This window comes from Artemia sp. Qi Xiang Cuo, chromosome 7 (assembly GCF_049724085.1).
Source record: "Artemia sp. Qi Xiang Cuo chromosome 7, ASM4972408v1, whole genome shotgun sequence".
NCBI classification, from domain to species: domain Eukaryota; kingdom Metazoa; phylum Arthropoda; class Branchiopoda; order Anostraca; family Artemiidae; genus Artemia; species Artemia sp. Qi Xiang Cuo.
Genome location: NC_142800.1, coordinates 14145077 through 14158003, shown reverse-complemented (window position 1 = coordinate 14158003; position 12927 = coordinate 14145077). Strand labels below are relative to the sequence as shown.

General features: G+C 33.5%; 2 protein-coding genes across 4 annotated transcripts in view; one reads left to right on the top strand and one right to left on the bottom strand.

Moving 5' to 3' along the window:
* LOC148949984 (uncharacterized) overlaps positions 1–11810 on the bottom strand; it is a 45157-nt gene extending 33347 nt beyond the window's left edge. The window contains exon 1 of one of the 3 annotated variants that reach the window (XM_089091382.1): positions 11678–11810. Coding sequence is in view for 1 of the 3 variants with exons in the window: in XM_089091381.1 (XP_088947507.1) it covers positions 10994–11025 (32 nt within the window). In the remaining 2 variants the exon portion in view is untranslated. Of the gene's footprint in view, positions 1–10993; positions 11061–11677 lie in introns of those variants that run through there. The other 2 variants (XM_089091383.1, XM_089091381.1) reach the window with 2 other exon arrangements.
* LOC148949983 (uncharacterized) overlaps positions 1–12927 on the top strand; it is a 152096-nt gene that overhangs the window by 36201 nt on the left and 102968 nt on the right. The gene's annotated exons all lie outside the window — the stretch shown is intronic.

Genomic DNA, 12927 nt, shown 5'->3' with positions numbered 1-12927 from the left:
AGTGCCATTTTAAGTAACCAAAAAGATTAGAGCGCAACAAGCCCTCCCCCGTCTCATGCCCGTTTTTCCCCAAAGCTGTCCAATTAAAATTTTGAGATAGTAATTTTGTTCAACAAAGTTGAAAGGTCCAATAGCTATACCTTTGGGGATGACATGACCCCCACAGCCCCCGGGGAAAGGGCTCTGAGCTATGAAATTTACCCATTGTCTATATATAGTATTTGTTATAGGGAAGTATACAGGCATTTTTGGGGCAAGGAGAATCTTCCATGGAGAATTTTCCGCGGGGAGGGAATTTTCTGTTGGTGGACTTCCGATGGTAAATTTAACGTGGGGGAAGTTTACGAGAATTCCTATACGGAATTCGTTTTATTTGTCTTACTTTCTCTTTGGCGACTCAATTTTAAATGCAGGGATATTCCGAGGGAATTGCCCGGGGAAAATTTTCAGCGATGGTGGAATTGCCTGGGGTATTTTTCCGTGGGGGGTGGGGGTCGTGAAAGGAATTTCCGCGGGAAAAATTTTCCATTGGGGGGAGGGCTATCTGGGGAAAAATTTCTCTGAGGGGGGATTTCCGATATGATTTAAAACACGATCAGAAATTAAATAAAAAACAAGTCTTTTCAAATGAAAGTATGCCAAGGAAAATTTTCCACGGAATCACCCGCAAGAAATTTTGCGGGGATAATTTTTCGTGGGCAGAACTTTCCAAGGATAAATCTTTCTATGGAGGGGGAGTTAGATTTTCCGGCGTTGTTTGAAAAACGATCAAAAATTAAAAAAAAAGTTATTTTTCAACTTTAAGTAAAAGGCAATATTAAAACTCAAAGTGTACAAAAGTATTCCGTATATGAGGGAGGTTGCCCTCTCCTCAATACATCACTCTTTACTCTAAGATTATTTTTTCCAATTCCTTAAGAACGCCTCCTGAAACACAAGGGCCGTTTAATTAGAATCATAATTTTCGGTATTTTCCAATTATATGGGCATATCTAAAAAGTCAAGTTTGGTTAATGCTAATGAAATAAAATAAAATAGGATGAATATATAATGGTGTATAAACAAATTTGGGCTATATATTTGCACATTAGGGGGGGGGGGGCTGGTAAAGCATTACATATATTAAATACCTAACCTAACCTAGGAACCCCTAAACCCCAAAAAACAACAGTTTAAATATCGTAAACGCATTGAAAACCACGCTAAGCATTGCATTACTGTATAGCGGTGTCTTAAATTAACCCTTCAAAAACGGGTTTTTCGTGACTGGTTTCCTTGTAAAGGCCCATATAATGGGAAAGTACCTAATTTTCTTTTGAAGTTTCAAGTTTTAATGTTGCTCACTACTTTTCAGTTGAAAAAATTTCTTTCAATTAATCAGGAATAAAGATCACAATAACAACAAAGATCACTAAAAAGAATAAGTGAATGTTAACTGACAATATAATATATCCTTATATTCGTCCCTGAAAGCCTCAACAATTTTGAATTTATCAACGCCATAAAGGAAAAAATGCTTAAAGCGTGTTTTGTTTTCAGCAATGTTCAAATTACGTTTTGGTGTTTGAGGGTGTTAGCCCTACTCCTACTACTTTTTGCCGTAGTTCCTGCTCGTTCTAGGTTGGACTAGGTTATTTATAGCCAATTTTATTCGTTTTAGGTTTTACTTATGATTGATTAAGATATATGGTCATCTGAAATATGTTTGAATATACAAAATATTACTGGAATATACCCTTGAAATATTATTTCTGTTCGTCTTTGGTTTATTGCAGCTCTTTACTTTTCTTTGAAAGATGTATTTAGTCGAATATTCTTTTTTATAATTTCTGTTCATTTTAATTGACAAAGCCTTTTTCACTGGTTAAGAAACGAATATTTTTTTTAATTTTTTGTTTTTTTCTCAATAAGAATCAAGGCTTGGCTTAGGCTACTATTTGTATGTTGGACAATATTTGGCAACAAAATTTAATAGTATCTTTACTAGTGTTCTTTGGATGGATGTGTACGGGGAGTAACGTTCAAATAAATGGAGCCCTAACGAATGCGCAGACGGGGATAGGCTTGGTTTAAAAAGTTGGAGCTGTCCCGGATTCTTTTTTAATATACACAAATAAATTTTATAAGAAAATCTAGGTTTAACTTGGGTGATGAGACTAAAAAAGTCGACATGATTTTAGTTCAGGGCATTAAATAGAGGTTTTACTTCTGACATTCCTTAAACTTTTACATCAGATATGTGCAACGTTGTCACGTAATAAAATGAGGGTCATGCCATTATTTCTATCCTTGAAAATTGCTCATAGGGAATGCAAATATTTTAAAAAATAGGAAAAATAAATGCCATTTTAGTCATTAGGTATTTTTTATTCTGATGCACGTTTTTTAGTTTTCACTATTGTTGCAACTATTATTTTGAGAAAGAGCAAAAACACTGCCAGTATTATTAAAATCAGAAATAGTCGTTTTCTGTTTAACAAAATATCACAAATTCCACAAGGGGGGGGGGGGAACAAATAGTTGGAATCATCAAACATTCTTCTAAGGGGACACATTTCATTTGGGAGTAACTTCGAAAAAGTTCTAAAAATAGTTTAAGCAAAATATAAGAAACTATGGAGGAAATCCTAAGAAACTCAGGATCTTTAGAGGCGAGGGAATTAGGTATTTCAGCACCTTCTCCCATGGTAAGGACCTGTCTAAAATTGGTATTTTTTGCCATAAATCGGCGGACAGTTTGGCGACATCGAAGAATCAGGGCTCCTCTAAAGGAAACATGTTAATAAAATAAAAGTAGTGCCATAAGATTCTCTATTTTATGCTCTTTCCAATTATTATGGTTACTTTTCTGTCAATGCCCCCCCCCCATGATGGTGCCATATACAATCCTAATTAATAGATTACTTAGTTTGCAGCGGTAACGCTTTGTTTTCTGTAGATAGCTCAAATAGTTACATTTATATCTGATTGCAAAGAATTTCAGATCTGTTGGATAAAAAAAAAAATGTGAATAACAATACAATTTAACCTGATAATCTGTTAAATAGAAACTTGGTGCATATTATATATTAAGACTGTCATGCTTTTGATATTTTCTTTTAGTTTTGTATATATATCCTAGGGCTATACCTGGGACCAGTAGGGGGGGGGGGTGTTGTGTAAAAAAACAACCATAATATTTAAAAAGGAAATGAAATAAGAAATCTAATGACACTAATTTTACTTTATTAAAATGTATCCCTCAAAGGAGCTTTAGTTCTAGAGTGTTGCTAAGTAAAATTATGATAAAATTGTAGCAATTGTGGCAATTATGGCAAATGCAGTAGTCCTGGCGGTAAATACCTAGAATTGGGGCTACTGAGAAGGGAACCTGTTTAGAAAACAATTTTTGCTTCAAAATATGCAGAAAAAATGTTATTAATAATATTTAAATATATTTTGCATGTTTTTCCGTTTCTTGATGTCCCCAGCATTGGTTCAATTTACGGCTACACGGGTTGAAAAAAGAGTGACGCACAGGGGAGTGACTTATTGTTTTCTTAACATATTTTCTTCTCAATAGCCCCAATTCTAGGCTTCTACTAATTACCACCCTCCATATGTAACGCCTTTGTATATAATGTTAGTGTATATCAGAGTAGAGGCGTCTCTATCCATTTTTATGAGGGGAGGGGGCAGCCACTGGATCTTACACTTTGGCTGATCATTTTTCTCCACTGATTTGGGTGATAGTGCTCTTAAGATTACTTCATTTTTTTTTTACAAATTATTTAGTGTTCTCCATTTAATGTTTCACAGTTATTGGCATCTGGTCATTAGCCCCTTCATTAAGGAAGACATAGACATAGCCCTTTTGGTAAAATTTTATGATTTTTTGCCCGGCAAAGTAGGCTAATTTAGAGATGAAATAAACTTTAATGACGGGACACAAGAGTCTATATAATGCTGGCAAAATCTTCTGAAGCTTTCATCTATACCCTTTCTTCCTCCCAATGTACTAGACTTCGATGAAATTGGACTACTTCCATGTTTCAAAAGTGAAAGAGTTAAACAGTTCGTGGTAACGAACTGTAAGTAAGGAGCGACCCGGCTCAATAGTAACCAAAACTCCAAAAAACGGAACTTTGATACCAATAGATGCATCAAAAGAATTAGATTTCAATGTGGATTTCAAATATATACGTTTTATAAAGTTTAATCCTAACCATCAAAAGTTACGCACCTGAGAAACTTTGCCTGATTTTCGAAAAAAGGGAAAAACACCCCCTAAAAGCTATAGAACCTTAATGAAAATCCCACCATCAGATTCAGCGTATCAGAGAACCCTATTCTAAAGGTTTCAAGCTCCTCTGCAAAAATGTGGAATTTTGCATTTTTTGCCAGGAGAAAAATCACGGATACGTGTTTATTTGTTGTTTTGTTTTGTTTTGTTTTTTTATTTTCCCCGGGGTGATCGTATCAACCCATTGGTCCTAGAATATCGTGGGAGGGCTCATTCGAACGAAGATTAAAAGTTCTAATGTCCTTTATAAGTGACCGAAGAAATGGAGGACAACTAGACCCCATCCCACGCTCATTTTTTTCCCAGTCACCCGATCAGAACTTTCATATAGCCATTTTGTTCAGCATGGTCGAAAATATAATAATTATGTCTTTGAGGATGACTTAAGCCCCCAAAGCCCTCGGGGGGGGAGGGCTGAAAGTTATGAACTTTACCCAATGTTTACATATAGTATTGGTTATTGGGAAGTATACAGACATTTTCAGGTGGGATTTTTTCTGGTAGTGGGGGGGGGGTCCCCGTGGGTTATGTGAGAGGATCTTTCCATGGAGGAAGTTTTCATGGTGGAAGAAACATTGCTATGAAGGAGGCACTGGATTTCCCAAAATTATTTAAAAAAAGATCAGAAATTAAATAAAAAAACAACGACTTTTTCAGCTGAAAGTAAGGAGCAACATCAAAACTTAAAACGAACAAAAATTATTAAGTATATTATTGGATTCGCCCCCTAGTCAATATTTCGCTCTTTCAGCCAGATTTCTTAGTACTTTCATAAGAATCAACTTTAGAGGACAATTTATGTCATGGGAAGATGTTTTTGAAATCCCCCTTCCCCCCAAACTCAAAATTTTACAAATTTATTTTTTAGTCTATTTTAAATTATTTCAAAATATCTTTTAGATAGATTTGTAAAAAAATCAAAATAGACTTCAGAGGACAATTTATATCACGGGAAGATGTTTTTGAAATCACCCTTCCCCCCAAACTCAAAATTTTCTAAAATTCTACTTTAGAAGCTTTTAAAATATTTCTAAAGAATTAAAAGATAGAGTGCTAAAAACATCAGAATCGACTTCAGAGGACACATTATATCACGGGAAGAGGTTTTTGAAATCCCCCTTCTCCCCAAAAACAAAATATACAAAAATTATACTTTAGTATCTTTTTAAATATTTCTAAAGCGCTAAGACATAGAGTTCTTAAAACATCAGAATCGACTTCAGAGGACACGTTATATCACGGGAAGAGGTTTTTTAAATCCCCCTTCCCCCAAACTCAAAATTTTCCAAAATTTTACTTTCGAAGCTTTTTTACATATTTCTAAAGCTCTAAAAGAAACAGTGCTAAAAACATCAGAATCGACTTCAGAGGATACGTTATATCACGGGATGAGGCTTTTAAAATCTCCTTCCCCCCAAACTCAAAATTTTCCAAAATTCTACTTTAGAAGCTTTTTAAATATTTCTAAAGTGCTAAGACATAGAGTGCTAAAAACATCAGAATCGACTTCAGAGGACACGTTATGTTACAGGAAGATGTTTTTGAATTCCCCCCTCCCCCCAAACTCAAAATTTTTCAAAATTCTACTTTAGAAGCTTTTAAAATATTTGAAATATTTCTAAAGCGCTACGACATAGAGCGCTACAGACATCAGAATCAACTTTAGAGGACAAATTATGTTATGGGAAGATGTTTTTGAAATCCCCCTTCCCCCCAAACTCAAAATTTTCCAAAATTCTATTTTAGAAGCTTTTTAAATATTTCTAAAGCACCAATAGATAGAGTGCTAAAAACATCAGAATCGACTTCAGAGGACATGTTATATCACGGGAAGAGGTTTTTGAAATCACCCTTCCCCCCAAACTCAAAATTTTCAAAAATTCTACTTTATAAGCTTTTAAAATATTTCTTAAGTACTAAAAGATACAGTGCTAAAAACATCAGAATCGACTTCAGAGGACACGTTATATCACGGGAAGAGGTTTTTAAAATCCACCTTCCACCCAAACACAAAAGTTTCAAAAATTATACTATAGGAGCTTTTTAAATATTTCTAAAGCTCTAACACATAGAGTGCTAAAAACATCAGAATCGACTTCAGAGGACACGTTATATCACGGGAAGAGGTTTTTAAAATCCCCCTCCCCCCAAACTCAAAATTTTCCAAAATTTTACTTTCGAAATTTTTTTACATATTTCTAAAGCGCTAAAAGATACAGTGCTAAAAACATCAGAATCGACTTCAGAGGACACGTTATATCACGAGAAAAGCTTTTAAAATCCCCCTTCCCCCTAAACTCAAAATTTTCTAAAATTGTACTTTAGGAACTTTTTAAATATTTCTAAAGCGCTAAAACATAGAGTGCTATAAACATCAGAATCGACTTCAGAGGACACGTTATATCACGGGAAGAGGTTTTTAAAATCCTCCTTCCCCCCAAACTCAAAATTTTCAAAAATTCTACTTTAGAAGCTTTTAAAATATTTTTAAAGAACTAATAGATAGAGTGCTAAAAATATCAGAATCGACTTCAGAGGACACGTTATATCACGGGAAGAGGTTTTTAAAATCCCCCTCACCCCAAACTCAAAATTTTCTAAAATTCTACTTTAGGAGCTTTTTAAATATTTCTAAAGTTCTAAGACATAGAGCGCTAAAAAAATCAGAATCATCTTTAGAGGACAAATTATATTATGGGAAGATGTTTTTGAAATCCCCCTTCACCCCAAACTCAAAATTTTCGAAAATTCTACTTTAGGAACTTTTTAAATATTTCTAAAGCACTACTAGATAGAGCGCTAAAAACATCAGAATCGACTTCAGAGGACACGTTATATCACGGGAAGAGGTTTTTAAAATCCCCCTTCCCCCCAAAGTCAAAATTTTCCAAATTTTTACTTTAGAAGCTTTTTTAAATATTTCTAAAGCGCTAAGACATAGAGCGCTACAAACATCAGAATCATTTTTAGAGGACAAATTATATTATGGGAAGATGTTTTTGAAATCCCCCTTCCCCCCAAACTCAAAATTTTCCAAAATTCTACTTTAGAAGCTTTTAAAATATTTCTACAGCACTAATAGATAGAGTGTTAAAAACATCAGAATCGACTTCAGAGGACACGGTATATCACGGGAAGAGGTTTTGAAAATCCCCATTCCCCCGAAACTCAAAATTTTCCAAATTTTTACTTTAGAAACTTTTTTAAATATTTCTAAAGCGCTAAGACAGAGAGCGCTACAAACATCAGAATCATCTTTAGAGGACAAATTATATTATGGGAAGATGTTTTTAAAATCCCCCTTCCCCCCAAACTCAAAATTTTCCAAAATTCTACTTTAGAAGCTTTTAAAATATTTTAAATATTTCTAAAGCGCTACGACATAGAGCGCTACAGACATAAGAATCAACTTTAGAGGACAATTTATGTCATGGGAAGCTGTTTTTGAAATCTCCCTTCCCCCCAAACTCAAAATTTTCCAAAATTCTACTTTAGAAGCTTTTTAAATATTTCTAAAGCGCCAATAGATAGAGTACTAAAAACATCAGAATCAACTTCAGAGGACACGTTATATCACGGGAAGAGGTTTTTGAAATCCCCCTTCCCCCCAAACTCAAAATTTTCCAAAATTCTACTTTAGAAGCTTTTAAAATATTTCCAAAGCACTAATAGATAGCGTGCTACAAACATCAGAATTGACTTTAGAGGACAATTTATATCATGGGAAGATGTTTTTGAAATCCCCCTTCGCTCCAAACTCAAAATTTTGTAAAATTCTAGCCTTCTTTTCCATGGGCGGGGGGTAATTTCCCTGGGGGGTAAAGTATTTGGACAGTTTCAGTCAGAAAATAATTATTTCCTGGTAATAGGGCCACAAAAAAATTACAGAAGAACAGCTAGGTATCTGTAAATGTTGTTAACTAAAAAAAAAAAAAGAAAGAACATCCTTGAATAAAGTAAATGAAATCTTTCATTTAAGTTTTTTTTTTGAACAAAAATCAGTGCCGTCTCGAAAGCATTACGGTTTCTACCAAAGTTAAATTTCTGCAACCTGGGACTAAACAAGCAAAATGATTCAATTTTCTACTGTCGAGGCAGTCTTAGAGTTGTATTATAACCATAGCATGTTATTGAGAAGCAGGAATTGTGATAACTGTGGCCAGATTTGCGTAAAATATAGAAATTCGTTTTGTTGCCAGAAGTATAGGCTTAGACCTATCCGAGGTGGCCGCGAATATTCTCAGGTAAAGTGTAATTCTTCAAAATCGGTCTATGACAAAACATGGATGGCTGGTTCACACCTTTCTCTGCTAAACAATTTCTGTTTTTTGATGATTTGGCTTCAAATACCGCCTCCAAGGGAGAATTTCATGATCAAAAATGTTATTTGTTGTAAAAAAAACCTTTTTGGATTGGAGCCAGTTCTAAAGAGAGGTTTGTATGTACATATGTCATTCAAACTCTGCTCCTTTGGGAGGAGAAGGAGTCATTGTTGAGATAGATGAAGCCAAATTTGGGAAGCGTAAATATAATCGTGGTCGGATTGTCGCGGATGCTTGGGTGTTTGGTGGACTAGAGCGAAGAACTGTTAATTCATTCACGGCTTCTGTGCCGGATAGAAGTAGTGCCACGTTGTTGGGAATTATCCAAAACCGAATCCTGCCAGGGACAACAATTATCAGTGACTGTTGGAGGGCCTACGATTGCCTGGCTAGCCAGGGCTATTAGCATTTACACGTTAACCACAGCATAAATTTCGTTGACGCTGCAACAGGTGCTCACACAAAACATCGAAAGACACTGGCTTGAAGTTCGAGAAAATATACCCACATATGGCAGAAGAGAAGAACATATGGAAGGATATCTAGGAGAGCACTATTTAAAAAAAAATATTCAATCTCCTCGAGAATGCACCATTTCATGAAACATATATTGGAGCTTTATAACCCCAACTAATTTGTTTTTTATGGGTATTATTTACTAGTTAATTTTTTAAACGTTGTAACAGAAAATATGGCAATTTACGATATCTAACCCCATTTGTTCTTAAAGCAATCCAAATGTTTTTTTCCAAATATTTTAGTGTAGCAATCTTCATTCTTGAAGCTACGAGACGTTATCGAAGTGTAAATAGGGAGGGGGAGAGAGGGGACGGAAGTACATATTTAACTATAGAATAATCGGTACTTGTGCATTATAAATAACCCACCACTATACACGAAAGAAGTTAAGTTTGGTTACTGCTAATGAAATAAAATAAAATACGATAAATATACTAGTTTAGAAACAAATTTGGGCAACATATTTGCACATTAGGGGGTGGGGGTAAATTATAGCATATATTAAATACGTAACCTAACCTATGTACCTTTTTCCCTCTCTAAACCCAAAAAAAACAACAGTTTAAATATTGTAAACGCAATAAGAAATCACGTTTTTTGATCCATTAGTCTAACAAATACCCATTTGTCTGGTTTCCTTGTACAGTCTATAGCGGTGGGTTATTTAAAATGCATAAGTACCAAATAATCTATATGTATTTTGATTATTTTTTTTATAAATCCCTGAACATTTTGAGTTGGGTAACCACATAAAACATATTCAAATAGCTTAATTCAATAATGTTGAGAATTTTTGATTTTCTTTTTTACATCCACGATTTAAAATATGTAGAAAATGCTGGAACTTACATAAAATTTTTCTTTCGAGGGTGGAAAGGTTAGCTGCAAGGGTATTTGATCGCAGGGGGAGGGGGAGGAGGGGGACTAAATAGGTTGAGTCACAAGTTCGAACCTTAAAACATACAGGGGTTAGGAGGTACTATTTTTGTTAAACAATAAAAAACTTTAGCGTAAAGAGCGAGGCGTTGAAGAGGAGACAGCCCCTTTCATATATAGACTAATTTCTCTCCGTTTTAAGTTTTTATGTAGCGCCTTACTTTATGATTAAAACTTGTTTTTTTATCTAATGGCTTCAAAAGCGCGTGTGTGAGGGGTGGTTTGCCCCCCAACAGTTCATCCTAACCCCTGTCCAGGTTATTGTTTGAAATTGTGACTCCGCCTGTTTATCGTAAATCGTAGTAACGTTAAAAATGTAGTTTTTTTTTTAAATTAATTTCTGCACTTTTTGTGTCTTAGCGCTTTACAAATATTTAAAAAAGCTTCTAAATTAGAATTTTGGAAAATTTTGAGTTTGGGGGGAAGGAGGATTTCAAAAACTTCTTCCAATAACATAATTTGTCCTCTGAAGTCGATTATGATATTTTTAGAGCTCTATCTATTAGTGCTTTAGAAATATTTAAAAAGCTTCTAAAGTAGAAGTTTGGAAAATTTTGAGTTTTGGGGGAAGGGGGATTACAAAAACATCTTCCCATGACATTAATTGTCTTCTAAAGTTGATTCTGATGTTTGTAACGCTCTATGTCTTAGCGCTTTAGAAATATTTAAAAAAGTTTCTAAAGTAACAATTTTGGAAAATTTTGAGTAAAATTCTACTTTAGTTACTTTTGGCTATCTTGGAAAGGGGTTGGGTTAGGAAAATGAAACTTTCAGGGATGGATGTACATGCTAAGGTTTGTCCCGGGAAGGTACTTTGAAGTACCTACATCCACTCATCCCCCCTCTATATAATGGTAAATTACTGCACATTACTAGTTGTTTTTAACTCATATTTCATCCTATATTACTATCATAAATATAAATCACTGCTTACCTTACACAACTTCTGCTTTTAACCTTGTTCATTAAAATATATTCCAAAATCCTATTTAAATCCTAAGCCATTTAATTTTCCACCCATGCTGACTTTCTTCATGGTATATGAAACCAGCTTTGTTGTGATGTCACACTTGCCTTATCAGAAATCCTTACCCTTAAGGGTAGCAGGCACATGCCAAACAACTGTTGATAAGACCATTTAAACTGTATTAATTAAGGAAAGGATTTGACAACAGAGACCAGTAAAAATAACCTAATCTTTTCTAGAGGACAAATTATGTCATGGGAAGATGTTTTTGAAATTCCCCTTCCAACCAAACTTAAAATTTTCTAAAATTCTACTTTAGAAGCTTTTAAAATATATCTAAAGTACTAAAAGATACAGTGCTAAAAACATCAGAATTGACTTCAGAGGACACATTATATCACAGGAAGATGTTTTTGAAATCACCCCTCCCCCCAAACTCAAAATTTTTCAAAATTCTACTTTAGAAGCTTTTTTAAATATTTGTAAATTCATTATCATAATGAGTTTTTCAATAAAAGCCATAGGAGTTACACCCTTACTGTTTTCTTACAATAAACCAAAATCGGCGATTTAGAAAAAAAAAATTAAAGCCGTAAAAGGACAAACTCCATCATAGATGTAAACATGATAATCTTGCAGGTTCTTTTTTACCTGCAGTAAATCTGAATTCCAACAAATCAGAAAAACTCATATATCAGAAACTGTAAACTGTTGACAATTATTCAATATTGTCTGGTTATTCAGTTACTGTTAGGCGAACCAACGTATAGAAAACGTAGCATTTATAAAGACGAAAGTCTTTTGATGTGTCTCTATGTGAGATCAAAAACAGTAAAAGCAGATCTATTTTACTGGGTGCCTTCACATTAGTTCTCAATCTGAAAGTCTAATAAAAAAGAACCTGCAAGATTATCATGTTTACATCTATGATGGAGTTTGTCCTTTTACGGCTTTAATTTTTTTTTTCTAAATCGCCGATTTTGGTTTATTGTAAGAAAACAGTAAGGGTGTAACTCCTATGGCTTTTATTGAAAAACTCATTATGATAATGAATTTTTATTGAAAATGGTTTTTATTGGGTGATTGAAAATCTTTGTAACAATTTGTCTCGGGGCCCTTTGTCTCAATTGGAATTATGCAAGGATTTTCAAATAGTATGATTCGCGGCACAAAGCTTTCGCCCAATAACTTTTATCTATACCAGTATTTTTTTTTTTGCACGAAGGTGGCATTTCGCATGTTTTCTAAACCAGGATCACACAACGTTTTTCAATCTACATTATGATAGACGCAAAAAGGGCCCAAAATCCCAACTCTACTCCCATTCATACCTTTTACTGAAAGGTAGACATATTGTACCACCTTTAAGCAATAAGTGGTATTTGCGCTTTCTCTTTCTTTTCTTTTCAATACTCCATCTTTTACATTTTCGCAAGCAGGCAGAAACACACACCGATATATATATATATATATATATATATATATATATATATATATATATATATATATATATATATATATATATATATATATATATATATATATATATATATATATATAAATATATATATATATATATATATATATATATATATATATATATATATATATATATATATATATATATATATATATATATATATATATATATATATATATATATATATATATATATATATATATATATAAAAAAATTTTAAACACGAAAAACGGGTTTTAATTTTCTAACAAGCAATTAACTACAAAAAAATTAATTTTGCAAAAAAGCTCCTAGTTTTTCGGCCCCAAATCGGGTAGCATTTATAAACTTAAAAAAAAAAAAAAAAATAAAAAAAGCAAAAAAAAAAAACAACTTAAATTAAATTAAAATAAAAAATACAAAAAAAAAAAATAGAACAAAA